The sequence below is a fragment of the Notothenia coriiceps genome, unplaced genomic scaffold (genome assembly GCF_000735185.1).
Source record: "Notothenia coriiceps isolate Sejong01 unplaced genomic scaffold, NC01 NC01_scaffold00012198, whole genome shotgun sequence".
Classification (NCBI taxonomy): domain Eukaryota; kingdom Metazoa; phylum Chordata; class Actinopteri; order Perciformes; family Nototheniidae; genus Notothenia; species Notothenia coriiceps.
The window spans coordinates 38,855-56,657 of record NW_011344899.1 but is presented as its reverse complement, the minus strand read 5'-3'; the positions used below and the strand labels follow the sequence as shown (position 1 = coordinate 56,657).

The window sequence follows — 17,803 nt, the reverse complement described above, 5'->3', positions numbered from 1 at the left end:
TGAGCAGGGGGGGGGTGCGCGGGAGGGTGGCGTGGTGCGGGGCCCTCTCGACGGAGGCTTGATACGAGGGACAGAGTTGGACACAAGAGGTCGCTCTTCGGCGGGCTGAGGAGGAGGGGCCGGGGTGGGGGAGTGATGAGTGCGAGGAGGGGGCCGGTTGTTCGGGGTGGACTCCCCATCTTTGACTCGCTGGAAATTAATACAGCGACCCTGCAAAACACACAGACGGACATCTTTTCAATGCAGAGTACAGATTTAAATGCAGTGCATCTCAATGAGCTTGTTAGATCCAAAGGCCAACAGGGTGTGTGTGTGAGTCTTTGCCAAGCTCTTATGACAGAGGCGTGTGTGTTCCTGTCTGTGGATGGCACACAGAGCTGCTTCTGTCCTCTGTCCACACCTGCACCACAATAGCTGTGATGCTAGCAAAGATACTGACAACGTTATCACACACACACAAACACGCACATATGCTTTTGCAGTCTGCAGCTTTATCCATTTCCCCTCTTCTGTAGGAGCCTCTGCTGTGACTTGGCCTCTCTTGATGCAGAACAGAAAGTGGTTTATGTCTCTTGTGTAGTTGACTTGTTGGGATGTAAAGAGGGGATTTCAATATCCCCACAATAGTTAACAGAGGCCCCTTGGTGTTTTACATAATTTACAAGTCAGGGAGAATGGAACGCATCTCTTATTGTTCTCATTGATGGTTTGCCCTGCATAGCACACACACACACACACACACACACACACACACACACACACACACACACACACACACACACACACACACACACACACACACACACACGTCTTGCTCAGTCAGTGTGTGTGAAGGATGTAGAGTAGGTCCCGGTGTCACAGACCCTTGGTGGTCTGATTATAACACCTTATTAAACAGAGAGGCCCTAAAGTCACACAGGGGCCAATAAGAGGACCGCAGCATCAGTAGCTTTCTGACTGAGGGGGCCTTTGTGTGTGTGTGTGTGTGTGTGTATGAGGGGTGTGTAGTTGATTGGGGTCCGCCCGGTTGGGGGGGTGACTGCTTCGGTCTTGTCGCCCCGCCGTGGTGAAAAGGCCAGTTTGTGAGCAGCAGAGCAGCAGCACTACACCAGTGAGAGCATATGGACACTGAGAACACAAGCTCATGAATATGAGTGTGTTTGTGTGTGTGTGTGTGTGTGACCAAGCATGCCTCCACCAGAACATATGGCCTGAATGAAACCTCAGCCTCGTCATGAATAATGGAAAGAGAGGCAGGGAAAGGTTAGGGGGCTGGCTGCAAGAGAGCACCAAAAACACAACATTGTTGATGCTTTAGAACATTTGCAAAGAGAAGATGTGTTGCACTTCTCGATCGATAGTTGAGGGGTCAGCAATGTGCCATTTGCGATGGTCAATCTCCCCTTGTACCCTTTTGGCTGTGATATCTGTCACTTTTCCCTGTTGGTGATTGTTTACTTCAAACCCTTGAGTTATTTTCTAGGAGAAAAACAAAACCCATAAAACACCTCCGGCATCTTTCTTCAAAAACACTCCTCTGTCTAGCCTCCGTTTCTCCTTCTGAGCCCCAAGACTTTGCCCTACCCTCCCAACACACACACACACACACACACACACACACACACACACACACACACACACACACACACACACACACACACACACACACACACACACACACACACGATACTTTGCCGTTTACAGGGAACTGATGCAAGCACACATTTTACAACATTATAGTAAAGAAAATGTGAGGAAAACCAGAGTGGAGACGCACATCTGACCTGACAGCTCTGCCTGTCACTTCGCATGACAATTCAGCAATCCACTCACATAAGGAAAATGCTCCATGTGTGAGTTAAAACACTTCACAGGCTACATATGCTGCTCTGAAGCTTGGAATACTTAATGTCATGTTCACCGTATATTCAAAGGTGGGGGTATCCAAATATATTTTTAAGTGATCTGTTTCTGTTTCTTTGGCCATACCAACAGCGGTGAATACCATTTGTGGTGCTTAATCTATTTGACGAATTATATTTACACAATTAAACAGTTGATTGTTTTATCCGCCATTCCTTGTGTTGCTTGATCAGTAGTTACCGAACTTTTTCTATCTGATATAACTCCCTGACTCTCTCTAGTCTAGTTGGAAAACAATTACTGTGCAGTCATCCAACTGGTTGATAGTCACTGCCAGATATAATAAAGTGAACTGTTTTCTGTGGAATAACTCTATGGAAGAAATATTCCCTATAAATATGTTGACAGCATTGTCTTTCCTTACGACTGAACGGCTTACTTGAAACAAGTGGTGCTGATTATTAATTGTTGAGACAATTAAACAATCTCTGTCAACTAATCAAAACTATAAAATAAGGTTACATCTCCATTACAAGGGAGTAAGTGGATCATGAGTTTATGATGATTTGTCAACAAATTTGACACCACAAACATAAATTCCATTCACCTTGATTGAATTTGACACACAACCTTAGTTAAACTTGAACTGTCTGCATGCTCAGATAGTAGAGGCAAATGAGGAAATCTGTTTGTTTTTGTATTTTGAATTAAGTGATTCTCTAAGTGAAGTGATTGGTATTAGGGGAGGTTCTGCTGAGCTCGTTTGTGGCCCCTGTGTGTGAGGAGGACGCAGGGATGGTGGCGGCCCTGTGTTCGGCTCTGTGCTGTGCGACGGGACCATCAGAGCAATCAGCTCTGAGGACAAAAGAAGGGAATCTCTTCTGTCACAATATGGCTCGTGGCCTTTCAACTCCCCATCTGTTTGTGTAACGCTCACTCTGGAGAGCTGATGCATGCACACGCACACGCACGCACACACACGCACACACACACACACACACACACACACTAGAGAGCGATCAGATGCAAACTGGAGTGTGGCAGAAACTGGCAGCCCCGCTGATGGCCGTTTGCAGATGCAGTGATGTAGGAGTAATGTGGGGAGAAAGCAGGACAAGCTCCTCCTGAGCTGATGGACAACAATCTGCGTGGAGAGGTCTGATCCGCGTTAGTTATCGCTGTGCTTTTTGCCACATTGTTGGACTCTTTGTATTCCTGCTCTGCTGTGTGTCATTCAACTGCAGCATCTCGCTTTCATAGAGATGTTCGATACTACTGTGGAGACTTCAGATCCGAGCCTGGCTTTTGTCAAAGAGAAATCCTTAAATCATTTGTCGTCTTTCATGTCTGATATGGCTATTATCACCAGTTCTGAACAACTATCGGCTTTGCAACAAAAGTGCATCTTTTATCCCGCTCGGAGAAGTGTCATTTTTATTTTCCTCAGTTAATGACTCGTGAAGGGAATTGTGGGGGTCATTGTTGAAACACAGCCCCACAGAAAGTGTCTGACAAAGACTCTGGAAACTCCTGTTCTGACAGAGATTAATTGTTCTGCTTAGGAAAAAAAATCAAAGATGGAAAGAGAGGATCAAACCATTGAAGATGACCAGTTTTATAGACTCTAGATACAGTAGACACACACTCAATGCTACTGTTACATCATTTGGATGAATCATGCCTTTCAAAGAGCAAATCAATACATTAAACAGCGATTTGGCCTCTGCTATGAGACGCGACAATGCAACCATTCACAGCGGAGCAGCTGTTTCACCATGACAACCAGTATGATCATGAAAACATGTCGGTGGGGTTATGGGATGGCTTACACAGGGTCAAGGTTAGATAAGAGGAGCCGCTCTGCTCCATGGTCCTGTCACACACAGTGATTTTGTCATTTAGGACTTTTCAGAAGCAGCAGCAATGTAGCATTTTGATATTATATATAATACAAAGTTTGACACGTTTTTATCATTATCACTTAGTCATGAGTGATGTGTCATTTGGAAACAAAATAAAACCCAGTCAATTCTCATAGGCCAGTACAGAAGAGTACAGTGCTCCTTGTGCGTGAACAATGGCAGCTTTGTCTAAGAGAGCGATATCAGTGGCTCATTGACTCACTGTGTGTGTGTGTCAGTGTGTGTGTGGAGTATCCGCACTGAGCTGCTGTGTCGAAGATAGTGCATGTTGCTCAATGACACATGTCGTCTTTATGCAATGTGACAGACATGTAATGCGGATGCTCAATCGTCCACAAGATGGAAAACCTCACTTAAATCTGTACCAACGGGTTAATATTCAGGTGGTTGTTACCCACAGGGCAATCCCCAAAATGACACATAATTACCAAATTGTTTTAGTCATCATGCCTGTTTTTGGCACATCAGATTTTTCTTGTAGTGTTTCAGGTCAAAATGCAGTTGAGTGTGAGGCTCACCTCGTCTCCAGACTGTGGTCTCATCAGAGATACTTGGTCGTAACCTCTCCTGAACAAAGACCACACAGCATCTAGCTTTCCCTGAGAGGATCAAGAAAGAGGAAATAGTGTCATAGATTAATAATAAAAAACAAAACCTAAAAATACATGGTAATTGTAAAGGTAATGCTTAACAGACTAACCTTAATGGGTGAGTACCACTTCCTTGGCTCTTGCGGTCCGCGTCGTGCTTTTCGTGGTTTGGGCTCATACGGTTCAAATTCCTGATCTGGCATCTTTATAACTGCATTTTTAGGTTTGTCCAACTTTGCCCCTTCCTCAGTCGAGCCCTTCTCCCCCCATCGCACCTAAGAAAGACTCATTAGAAGGTATATCCTTTTGAGTGTATGTGTGTTTGTCTGTGTGAGAATACATACCTCCATGCGTTTGATGCCACCCACTCCTCTTCCTCCATAGTAGGATGCATCCACTGTGGGCCACCTCTTTTTGGGCATCCCATCCTCATCGTCTGACTCCTGAGAGCGAGACGCAATTACATGAAACAGCACCTTATCTCCCAAACATACTAATATTGATATTAACAACATCATTACCCTATCAATAACGTCACTAATAAGTGGTTATAATGAGCGAAAAAACAAGTCTTACTGGCTCTGGAGGAGGAGGTGGTGGAGGTTCTTTGATCACCTGAAGGGAAAGGAAGAAATACCATGAGGGAGCCAAATATATAATCAACAGTGGTGGGTAGAGTAAACAAAAACGGTTAAAAAATGATTTCACTTATTATATCAACTGTCCTCAACAGTTAATAATAAATGTGAAGTACAATTTTTATTTGTATTAAAGTGCCATATCAAGAAACAGTAAACCAAAAAATACAAGTTACTATCTATTAAAAAACAAAACACTTTCACTGTCATTACTGAATCCTGAGAGGAGAGGCTTGGATGCAGTCTGCAGTGTAGGCGTGTGTGTTCCCTTTCTACCCACCACTGGTAATTAAACAATGTTTGAAGCTTGCATACTAAAGTCTGAAGTTCTACTTACCAGAGTGCAGCAGAGAGGCCAGAACCACCACATCATCAGCAGAGCCAACAACAGGAACACCGCCGACAAGGATACCAGCACGATGGTGCCGTCAAACTGCACATAGAACAGAGTGACGGGAATTAGATTAAACTGGATTTACAGATGATGGACGAGAAAATGGTGAAAATGAAAAGCCAAAGTACTCACAGCCTCCTCTGATGACAGACACAACAGAGGAGAGCTCAGAGAGGAAGGAGAGAAGAAGAAGACTAAAGAACCAAGAGAAAATATAAGGGGGAAAGTTTATTCAAATAAGGCTGCATGCCAGAGGGAAATATCGTGTGTTTTTGTGATGGAAGTGAAGCTGCACACAGGATGTACTCACACATTCAGTGGTAGTGATGTGGACAGAGCTGGTGATGTAGGAGAGGCCCTCATTCATGCTCACCTGCAGGTAGATCACCCTGGGAAAAAACAACAGCTTTTGACTGGTTGTATCGTCTGACACGAAATTCAAAACACACTTGAGTGCACTCCAGCTTACATGCACACATTTGCGGTTTTGTTTCTGCTACTGTACAAGTTGCCCGGAGTGTCAAACACATTCCTTCATCTGCTGTGTCCATACTTGCAGCCTTTAAAGCAAAAATCCGCATGCTGACATAGACACAAAACCAGAGTCTTTAAAAAGGTCAGGGAATTCTCCACCCTCAGAAGGAATCTTCTGTTTGGATCAGACTCAGAACTCTAATGTGGAAACCACAGATAGCTAAATTACTTGTTATTCTCCAGAATCCCGGCTGATATCTGCAGCTAATTGCAGGAAGACAAGCAGGGCATGGACAGGACGCAGGATTAAAAGTTTATTCTTAGTTGAGTGAGGTAGATGGAAGCAAAGACTATACAAGATTGAGGTATGAGCGGAATATGAAGTTTAGTAATTCAGTTGAAGGGTTTAAAAACAAAGATTATCACCATGAAACTTCCCGAGTAGATTATTTAAATAAGGACAATCTTTTTTGTATTACAACTTCTCTTAAATGTTATGTTTAAATATGCAAATAAGGCGTTTTTTATCCAACTCACTTTCTGTGATTTAAAGAAATCTATATCTTCAACTACATCCCCAAATATACAAAGTGTAGTAAATGAATATCCAAATATGTTTTAGATGTTGTCTTTTAACTAGTCACTAAGAGAAGTCATAGCATAGCAAAATAGCCAGAACGCCTGTAGTGTCTCCCTTTAGAAGAAAAACAAGACAAGAGGGTGGATAACGCAGGCAGCTGGATTGTTGTTATAGGTTTGGGAAATAATTGAGAAAGGCTTCTTGTGCTGTTCTTATGGTTTTTAGGGGGGGTAGACAAGGGGGGCATTGAGCTCTGGGTTTAGATTTGAGGAGGGGGGAGGTCACTGCAGGGGTGGGGAGGGAGAGCAGAGGGGAGGAAACAGAGTGGGGGATGGTAGGAGGAGGGCCTTTCCTGTTCTACATCCCTTCAGCACTGTCCCTCCCTTCTGAGACCCCTTCTTCCCTTCCTCAATCACTGACTCTGTTTTCGCCTCCTCACCCCTCCTGTATCCTCTCCATACCACTGTAGCTCGTCTCATAACTCATGCTGACACTGACTTCAGAGGGGGAAATTGGCGGTGCAGGTGCCACTCATCTTTTCTTCTACTTCTCCCCCCCCTTTCCCATTATATGGCCAGGCCTCCTTTCAGGCAGGAAGGGGACGCGGTGCTATCAGCTCCTCTCTGACAGATACATCTCAGCCCCTATCAATCATTAAACTGTCCACTATATATGTCTTTGCCCCCTGTGTGTGTGTGTGTGTGCGTGCGTGCGTGCGTGCGTGTGCGTGTGCGTGTGCGTGTGTGTTTGTGTAGGCGGGGGAGCTGCATCCGGAAGGTTCCCAGTCAACATACATTTGTGTGACAGCAACGTCAATGACTTCATTATATGCGACAAGGCTTGGGTGGAGCAGGAGGTGAGTGAGGGTCTCTTTGGGGTTTTGGTAAGAGGTGATGCTGGGAGCTGGAGTTCCTCCGACTTCATGCACAGACTTCACAATCCCAAAACAGGAAGCAGTTCACCTATAATGTGATCTGACATTCCCGGGCAACAGCTTATGATTACTTTAGATCAAGTTTGTTCAATTACAATGGAAAATGTTGCTTTCTAATGTAAGAGTAGGCAATCTCTACACTCTTAGTATTATTAGTTCCTTCCCTGATGTGTAGCACATTTCTAGGTACACACATCTAATTCGTTCCCCCTGTGTTTTATAAATGCCTTTCAGTCGCTTAATGATTCTGCCTCAGACAGATGCTGTGATGACTGACTTCAGTAGTTAAGCTTTAAAGTGCATCTTTTGCATCAAAATTCAACTTATGAAAACACACTGTGTTTAATTCTGGGTCATTTTATTCACTGAGGAAGGCCGTGAGACAATGTTGAAGGCCTAAGACAAATCATGCAAATGGACTGGTGCTCAAACCTAATTGTTTCTTTCTTTACAATGCAAGATGTAAAAATTGTTAAAATATAAAATCTGATGATCTTGGGTGAATTTGGTTCAGCAGACTAAAACAGCGCTGTTTTGGCATACAGCAGTACACAAAGGGACTTGTTTATTATATCAAACACCAGTCCAGCCTGTACAGTGGCCCTCTCTCACTCACCTCACTTCACATTTCCATATCTATCTGTCAGTGTTGCACTGCAGCCCAGAACTCATGATCCGGCTGTTGGCCTGCTCTGGGCCCTTCAGCCATTCACAGCTGACTTCCTCTTTAGTGGCACTTAGGATGATAAGGCAGTGCTGACTCTGCTCTAATGGTTTTCTGTTACATGGAAGGATGCCTCCTTCAGGCACCATTGCAGTGAGTAATGATGATTTTTGCTCCTCTCTCAGGAGGAGCAGCACCCGCTGCAAGAAAACCCTACCAGCTACAACTATTGCTGGATTGTAAATTAGGCAAATTGACTTTTTCCTTGTAGGAAAATCTCAGGAGTTAGCAATAACATTAACGCTCATAGCTACTTTGAGCACAGAGCCATTGTTACTGGCATTCATTTCACCTGTGCTTTTCCCACAAAGTAAAAACGTCTGCAGTGAAAACGGTCAATTGTTGCTGACTGTTTCTGATCCACTTATATCCTCTGCTAGTTCCCTTCCACTTCCATGCCACATCTGTGATAACATGCAGGTAAAAATAATACTAGATGCGATTCTTAAATATGGCTGCTGCCACGGTGTGAAAACATGTAGTTTCTTCCCCATCTCTGAACAGTACTTCCCCTTCGAAGCAGTACTTTTCACAAGCAGACAAGACAAACTCAAATCAAGCTACAAATCTGAGTGACAGCAACAAGACAGATGATGACTGGGAGGTGTCTGAGGCCGTGGGCCGGAGTGTATAATTATGTACAGGACTGAAGGCATCGGGGCCGGGGAGGCTGCTGGGCCTCGGTCCATGCCCCGCTAGAAACTTCTGCTCTGAAAGACCAGGAGCCAAGCTGGAAACCCTCAGAGGAAACTTTACACTGCCCCGCCGACTCCACTCACACTTTTGCTCTCCCAACGTGTCAGACAGAGATTGGGATACATCACACAACACCCAAACACACACACACAGTTGCGAAGGTCCTCTCCAGCAGGCTCTCATTAAGTCGTGTTCCTGGGCTCTACTCCTGTTGTCCCCTTGTGATTGGTGTCTGGCTTCGTTAGCTGTGACAAACACTGATTGATCACAGACACTCAATGACTTTGGCCCTAATTTGTTCAAGGACAGCATTCTTCTGTGTCCATACAAAACTTGCGTGCAGCTGGCAAATATCTGGGCTCAGAGCGTTACAGCTGAATGCGGAGAGCTTAGCAACTTGACTGATGGCTGAGTATGAGTGTGGAGGGGTGAAAAGGCAGGGGCAGCCAAAAGACATGTGCAGCTTACCTCCCAACCTCATCCACGACAGGAGCAGGACAGAGCAGGAAGGTATCCTCTATGTCAGCTGGTCTCTCATCTGCACAGGGGGAGACAGGCACACTTTATGTAGGAGAACATCTGGAGCCTAAACCTGGTTCTCGCATTTTTCTTAACTGCAAAAATCAAACCAGGTGATGCATTAAAATGTAAGCTTGTTTACGGTTGCGTAACTTACCCACACTGTGTGTATCATTCAGTTTGAAGCTGCAGAGCACCTGGTCAGTGTTTCTGGCGTGGAGGAAGCCATTTCCTCTCACCACCACCTGGAAACGCTCTGAGGGACACCAAAAAAAGGTAAGCACCATTATTAGCAATATCCACATTTACACATAACCATAGTAAAACACATATTTTCAGCTGTATGTAAGAGATGTTAAAGATACAAATCAGTTTCCTATTTTAGTTCAGTTAGTAGAACAATACTGCTAGCAGGCATCTCCTTTCCCCAATGTGCTCAACTTCGGCAGGCGATACTTGTGCATGCCTCATTTCCGCTTGTTTATATTTGTGTGCTTGTGCGTGTATGTGTGGAAAGGCCATAATAAGCTCCAATGGTGCTAATGCTAATAGTGCTGCAATTCACAAATGTGTACCATGCAGTTGCCAGAAGGTGTGTGTGCATATGTGTGTGTGTGTTGTTGACCTTTAGCTTCCCCCAGGCACTGTTAAAGCGCATTGACAGTGGCTTGCCAGCATATGCTGGAGTGTCTATGTGGCTGCTACCCAGCATATGTTAGAGAGCGGGGAAAAAACACTTGCTTAAAAACATGCCTGGAGGGCCAGAACAGCACAGCACTGTCAAAGTAGGTCTGACCTTACCTATGGCACCATTAACACACGTCTGTATGCATATGTATGCAATGTAGTGTACATACTGTATGCGTATAGTGCCTTTGTGTTATTCAGAGGAATGTGTAAGCATGTGCAAGTCTTCATTTTGCTTTGAACGTGCACATGTTGGTATTTGTGTATGTGTGTGGTCTCTGGCTGTGCACTCAGCTTTCCTCTAGCATTATACTGGCTAATAGAACTGAGGGTTTGCCACACCTTTAACATTTAAAGCTCAAGCGTGAAGATCACTGGATAAAAACATCATGTTGGTGTATATGTGACAGTATTTTCCTAAAGGTCACACTCACTGCTATGAAAAGTCATAAGTACAGACACACAAACTAGAGGTAGCGCTGAGTGGAGAAAATAAAATCACTTTACTGGTCATCTCTCTATTTACAGATGCTGTAAAAATGTTTAAGAGTGCAGATTGGCTATTGGATGAAATCCAGGAAGAAAAGTTTTGATGTGCAAGACAGATGGAAATACAGCTCTCAAAAGACTGGGATAAGTTGTATGTACTACATATACAATATGGTTATCAGATAATACATATTACTCAACTGAATGCATTAGTTTGTGCAGAAAGTGTAGTTATCCAAACTCAGAAAGATAAAACCTTCAATAAAGTGTGTGCTTATTTACAGTTGTTCAATGACTGTTGTTGTTCTCATGTCATTTATTTAGCTAGACTCAGATAAGTATACACACAGGAACACACTAAGACCACCCATTTAACTACACTTCCCATGACAGACAGTCAAATATATTTACTGTTAACCATGTTCCATGTCTTCTCCCTTCTCCTGCCCTAATTCTTCTAGAGAACACAACCACAACACTCATTAATTACAACAATAAAAATATATTATAATAAGTTTGATTTATTTCACATTAACGTATGGTTTATGTGGTTTGCAGCCACAACAATGTCCCACTTAATTGGAGGGTTTAACACAAATTATTATTATTGCTCAGTGCAGTGGCTGCTTCAGCTGTCGTCCCCCCCCCCCTTTCACGCAATGTTACCATCAAAAAGTATAAGCTGCACTGAGACAGGGCGGATGTGCACACCAGTGGTCTTTTTTTCAGCTAATTTTAAATGTAATCTTAGTTATTATCACATTAAGTGAACGAAATTCAGTTTTCTGGACTAAAATCTTAGGCAATTTAGTCTCACCATAAGAAAATAAATTAGTAACTATGTGCGTACACTTTCAGTCAATGTTGAAATATTACACATTTTTAAATCATGAGATTATATTTAACATTTAAGTCAATGTAGTCTAGCTAAAATGTCCCCTTATTTCTTTAACCCAAGCCCCATTGTTGTTATGTTTACTTTAATTTAAGTGTTGTAGAAATAAGCAGATTTCACTCCAATGACAACTGTCTTATTGCAGACTGATAATGGTCCCACTATTTTAGAAAGTAAAATTTGATATATAAAATAGCTTTATTCACCAGGAACAGTGTGGTACATCGCACTATGTTGACATGTAACAGTTTAACATCTATGATTAAATACTTAATTAAAATACTAAATCCTGAGTCATTGTGTGTTGTCATTGATGGGCACACAATGAAAATGTCTCAATCTGAACATCTTCTACACACACCCTGACACACCGAGGCTTGATGGGCTAAAAGGTCAGTGCTGTCAGACACATGGTGGGCAGGGACTGGTGGTGCCCTGCTGACATGTACAACACATGCTCTGCCCTCTCCTCTCCTCTGTGGCCACATGTTCATTTACATCTACACCTGAGCGTCTGACAAGAATTACATTTGTATGAATGTGTGTCTGTGTGCAACTACGCACACGTTCATGCATGTGTGTTTCGTGTGCGTGGAGAATATGGGCTACGGCTTGTCCGAACGGCGGCTCTTCAATCACGTTAGTGCGACGGGACAGTGAAGGGTAGGGAGGGGCGAAGGAGGGCAGAACAACAGGGAGGAAAGGGTCAGACGTTAATGAAAGCAGCAATCTCTGCTGTCATGTTAGATCTAAGGCCCAACTCTCAGTGTCCTCTCAGTGTGTGTTTGTGTGTGTGTGTGAGTGTGTGTGTGTGTGAGTGGGGGGGGAGAATCATTGCTGTCATGTCTGATAGTGGGGCCCAACGTTCACTGTCCGGTCTGATGGCCTGTTTGCAGGCAGCTCGGTCTGGTCACTTCAAATCAATGTGAGGGACATGTGTGTAAGTGTGTGTGTGTGTGTGTGTGTGTGTGTGTGTGTGTGTGTGTGTGTGTGTGTGTGTGTGTGTGTGTGTGTGTGTGTGTGTGTGTGTGTGTGTGAGCTGACTAAAGAACATCTTAACGTGTGTGTGCGTTTGTGTAATGCATGTCTGTTGTGTGAATATGCGAGGAGACGGAGAGAGAGACTGTCACAATACCTATGCAATACGTCAGTATGTAAGTACATGTAAATGCATCACTGTGGATGGATGAGGGAAGAAGGTTACATTCAAACCTCTTGGGAAATAATAGCAAACTCCTGCTAAATTGTGCTTGACAATAAGATTATATCACATTCTACTGCAAGAATAAGCTTTGAGCGAGGGACAGAAGTTATTCTCTTTACCGATCTGTAAAGCATAAGATATAAGCATTGGAAGTCTAAAATAAGAGCTGTCAAATATTTAAACACATCATGTCACAACAAAGGGTTTGCCTTTTGCCGCGCACTATAAGCATCAGCACATCTTTGTCCTTCATTAATTAGTCCAGAATCAGGCCTTGGTTTAAGTGGGTCTTTGGTTTCTTAGTTCACTGACCATTAGACTGTTCATCAATCGAATAATAAATGAGGCTGTTGGAGGATATTTGGGCACATGTCGAGTGACACGCTCAGGCTCTGGCAAAAGGCCAGTAATTATCACATGGGGGCAACTCTAATATACCTTCCTAATTTTTGTCCTTTCAAGGCAATATTTTCATTGCTCTAAAATCATTTCTCCTCCTATCTTCTCCCAATACTTTCCCTTCTTCATATCCCCTCTAATGGATGCTAATCTCCTTTGGTTGTCCTGGTAGCACTGCCGCAAATGCACTCTCTTAAGTGAGTCCTAATAAGGTCATGTCAGAACTCATTCATCCTGGCTGGCTACAGATAACAGCTCTCTCTCCTCCTCTCTCACTTCCTGAAAATGCAGTCCAGACGCATGAGAGCTGGACATGGAAGAAGAGTTAAGAAGCAGGACAGTGTTGAAACCGCCTTTTACATATACAATGTGGCAAACTAGGCCAGAGAAGCAGCCATGCTTAAAGATTCACGGCTAATTCCTCTGACCAACACCCCCCCCCCTCCTCTTTTTTGCACACACGCTGTGCTGAAGCGGCTATGCTAATTTCCCCCGGCCGTGAATGACAATACGCTCTGTGTCACTCCGCGGTCACAAGCGTCCATGCGATAACTCAACCTCATGTTCCCCTCCAGAGGATGACTGTCATCTGACACAAACACACACCACCTTCTGTCTTGATAAGGAGGGGAAGCCCCCTGCCGCTCTTACCTCCTGCGCACACACTGGACGGCTCGGCCGCTAGAATCTCAATGCAGGACTTCTTAATGATCTGAGAGATAAGACACAAGGAACAAAAAAGTCACAAGACCATTTACTCACATATATTGTGTATGTCTCTGTATGTCAAAGAGTCTGTATGCTTGGGGTTATTATGTGTCATACCGAGTCAATAATTCCCCTCAGGGCTTGGAAGCCTCCCGTTACAGGAAACACATGTTCCACAGTGTCTGCAATAGTGGCCAGCTAGAAGAACATACAGACACAGAAAGAACAATTATTTTAAGTAATTTGCTTTTTCATGTATTTGCTAAATGTACTATCCTTCTGTGGATGCTACCTGAGTCTTGTTGAATTCTTTGACCCCTACACAGTAAACAATGGCTCCCATTGACCTGGCCCTCTGTGCCTGCAAACAAAGGACAAATGAACATAAAAAAGTGATTTTGAAGAGATTCTGGATTTTTTTTAAGGGGGACTTTCTCAGTCCCCACAGTAGTAAATTACACTATTGTATGTACAATTTACAATTAAGCACTGAATTCATAAATGATGTCCAAAAATGTGTTTGGGATTTCACATTGTTATGGACCTTTGATCACCAAATTAAAATTGGTGCCAGTAAACACAAAGTTGCCACCTTCAGTCACAAGAGCCTCAAGTGTGGAAACATTAGTTTTAAAGTCCCAACAAGTGACTTTAATCTAAAATATTTTCAATAAAAGTGTTTCCTCCTCAAACGCCTTTACTAAATAACACATCTTACCTCTCGCTGAGCTGTATCAAACTGCCAGTCATTTAGTTCTCCATCGGTCAGAGCGATAATCACGCTGGCTGTCCCTGCAAGACACAACATATTTATGTTCTATGAAACAATGCACTTAAAGGTGGGGTAGGTAATTTTGGAGAAACCAGCTCGAGTGCGCTAGAATTTGAAAATACACAACCGGAAAAAATCTGCCCCCCCCTCCAACACACACGAACGCGCACATGACCAATGAGGGCACAAGATAAGTTTGTGCACAGATGGAAAGCTGACAGGCAGGTAGGTCATCCAGTTACTTTAGCCGGGCCGGCTAAAATGATTGGTCGTGCTTTTTACAGTACTACGGCTTCCACAGATGACATTTTGTTATGGATTTTTTGTCAAAGCACTTAAGATATTCATTGCTATCGGGATGTTAAGAGCATTCCATGGAATACAACAAAAAGGGTATCTTGAGCCGGTTTCTCAAACTTACCTACCCCACCTTTAATGTAATCTAATGTAAAAAGCATAATTATACAAGGCTTACCTTGCTTCTCTTGATGAATCTGTGCATTAGCCTGCAATTGCAAAGAAGGCGTTTGTTAAGTGAGTTCAGTTAAATTGACTAAGATAGAAATTAAATGAAGAAATACTTTATTTTTACATCGCATTAACCATTATCCTACACCGGATTGGTCTTTGCTTTAGGTTTTTAAACATGGATCTCATCTGGACATTTTCATTTAATTTAATCATTTATTTGGCAGGGACAATGCACAGTGATGAACACTTAAAACATTAAAAATGTGTCAAGCGTAACAGTGCCAGATTTAGCTTTGAGCTAATTTCCATCTGCAGTCCCTCACATAAAAGATTTAAGAAAATTACATTTTTCAAACATAGCAGAGAACAAAATGACATGGATATGCAAAAAAGTGCAAAAGAGCAAGAGCAGCATATACAAGTATTTACCACATGGCAGTACAATATAGCAGCAATGACATGTAAAGTGCAAGAGAAGATAAAAGAGCTACATAAAGTGCAAGAGGAGATACCCCTGTATTAAAGTTCATTTAGCGATGATTGCACGTCTGTTTGTTTCTCAACCATTCTTTGAGTTGAACTTTAAAACTATTGAGAATGGGACAATCCCGTATCTCAGTTGGGAGGCTATTCCAGAAAGAGCTGCCTTTAATGGAAAGTACATTTTGTCCAAAAGTGGTCCGTCTACGGTGGACCTCACAGTCTGCTCTGGTTTCTGACCTAGTGCAGCGTCCTGTGTGTTTTTTGTGGATGAATTCCCCTAAGGAAGGGGGGGCCAGTCCATGTAAACATTTATAAATAAAACACATACTTTTAAAAGACATGTTAAATCTTGAACCACCAAAACATGTTTCTGAAGGACCAAACAAATTAAACTAGACCCAGGTAGAAGTGTGGAATTATACTTAATTTGAATGCCTCACTTAAAATACAGTTTCACAAAGCTCAGCATATTCAAGAAGCAGCAAGTCATGATGCTGATGATCTGAGGCACTAGTCATACTAATCACATTGGCCCCAGTACCAGCTGCCAGGCTCTATTAATCCTCAGTGGATATTTTCTAGAACAAAACCTTATTGTGAAAGCTGGTGGAGCACATGTTGGGTTCTCAGTCTCATTCTTACCATCTCCAAGCCTAAGTTCATAAATGTGTCTCCTCCAGGGACAACTCTACTCAGACCTTGTAAGCCTCCGTTGATGGCCTCCCTGTAGAGAAAACCGACAAAATATATCGTAACGAATCAGCTTTTAGCAATTTTGAAATTAACAAAGATGTATTATACAGTTAGGAGGAGAAAGGTAGTAGTAATACTAGATGAATTTGTGTGCAAGTACATTTTGATTTGCGAGAAAATAGGTTGAGAAAATAGAGAAGTTTGGAAAACCCAAGATAAACACAACAAGAGAGGGCATGTTCAATTCTGGGGAAGTGTAGTGCAGGGAGGGAAAAACCCAGACACGGTCCAGGTGTTATTCAGATGCGGGCCTCACCTGTCCTCCGTCAGTTTTAGAATAATTTTTCCGTGTGAGGAGAAGACGATGAAGGACATTCGCAGCATGGGGCTGCAAAAAAAAACAGTGGTTTTAAATCAACACAAGCAAAAACAGAAAACATCCGGATTCTTTAAATTACCAATGCCTGTACCTGATGAACTTCTTCGCCAGCTGCTCCACAAAAGAGTAAATCTCTATCCAGTGATGCTTCACACTTCCAGATCTGTAAGACAAGAACATGAACGTATCAGGGATAATGGGATGTTGCCTGGGATGACTCATTATTATTAACCACATCAAATAAAATGTTATTGAACTGAACGCAGGATAAAGATTTGTGGCCAAACTTTTGAATAGGTTGCAATTAAATCTGGGACAGACATTCACGTTCCCATCATATTGATCTGTTATACCTTTGATGATCCCTAAACTTAGGTCAACATATTGAATTGATAAAATAGTTGGTTTATATCCAATACATCCAAACCTAACAACAACCCCATCACTGCAGCTGTCCTTTTGTGTCACACTAAAACAAAATGTTAGCAATGTCAAGTATTTTAGCATGCTAACCTTAGCATTTAGTTCCCAGAGCCGCAATAGACTGCTGCTAAGAAAAGGTCACATAAAACCTCATCTATACCTTATCAAACTTGTTAAGCCACCCTTTATCTTCACAACAGAGGCGAAATGTAAAAAGTAAAATTTGCTAATCACTATTCATTTGTAAAATGTATAATAAGGCCATCGCTTCACTTAAGTTTAGATTGGAAGGGATTTAACGTCCTTCAACTGTTTTATCTGCATTCGAGGACTTTGCTCTCTGTCACATTCCATTAGTTCGGACAGTAACCTGTGAGCGGTGAGAGCTGCTGGTTAGCCGCTACATGCTGCTGTGTATACGACAGTGTCCTTAATGAAGCCCAGTCCCAGGGGGCTGCTAATGGGGGCTAATTGCTGCTGGGCCAGAGGATTGAGGTTAGACAGGGACAGATGTAGCAGTCCGCCTCTAGCAGGGACCATGTAGCAAGCAGCTGGGCTGTGGGTCAGTGTGTTGGGTATCTGTGTTTATGTGACTGTGCATGTGTGTGTGTGAGCGTGAGGGGGAACAGATGGTCCTAGCGAGCACAGCCAGTCTGACAACAGGTTGGCAGTCCGCAGAGTGAAAAGGCTGCGACATGAACAACAGGAGTAAAACCCAGCATGGGGTAAATGTGAGTGTGAGTGTCAGACTATATATGACGAGGGTCTATTGAAGGACGCAACATCAAACACAGAGTGTGTGTGTGTGTGTGTGTGTGTGTGTGTGTGTGTGTGTGTGTGTGTGTGTGTGTGTGTGTGTGTGTGTG

The 17,803-nt window shown here is 43.1% G+C and overlaps 1 protein-coding gene across 1 annotated transcript in view; it reads right to left on the bottom strand.

The window, feature by feature from the left end:
- Positions 1–6: 6 nt before the first annotated feature.
- The window catches only part of LOC104947268 (anthrax toxin receptor 1-like), a gene marked incomplete at its 3' end in the record, with an annotated part of 20,876 nt that continues 3,079 nt past the window's right edge, over positions 7–17,803 (bottom strand). Inside the window, exons 2-18 of the mRNA XM_010773251.1 lie at positions 16,606–16,677; positions 16,452–16,523; positions 16,085–16,166; positions 14,964–14,994; positions 14,435–14,508; positions 14,009–14,077; positions 13,834–13,914; positions 13,660–13,720; positions 9,492–9,590; positions 9,284–9,353; positions 5,718–5,796; positions 5,351–5,446; positions 4,952–4,990; positions 4,720–4,818; positions 4,486–4,650; positions 4,304–4,384; positions 7–210 (exon numbers count right to left, since the gene is read on the bottom strand). Of these exons, the coding sequence (XP_010771553.1) occupies positions 7–210; positions 4,304–4,384; positions 4,486–4,650; positions 4,720–4,818; positions 4,952–4,990; positions 5,351–5,446; positions 5,718–5,796; positions 9,284–9,353; positions 9,492–9,590; positions 13,660–13,720; positions 13,834–13,914; positions 14,009–14,077; positions 14,435–14,508; positions 14,964–14,994; positions 16,085–16,166; positions 16,452–16,523; positions 16,606–16,677 (1,474 nt within the window). The remainder of the gene's footprint in view (positions 211–4,303; positions 4,385–4,485; positions 4,651–4,719; positions 4,819–4,951; positions 4,991–5,350; positions 5,447–5,717; positions 5,797–9,283; positions 9,354–9,491; positions 9,591–13,659; positions 13,721–13,833; positions 13,915–14,008; positions 14,078–14,434; positions 14,509–14,963; positions 14,995–16,084; positions 16,167–16,451; positions 16,524–16,605; positions 16,678–17,803) is intronic.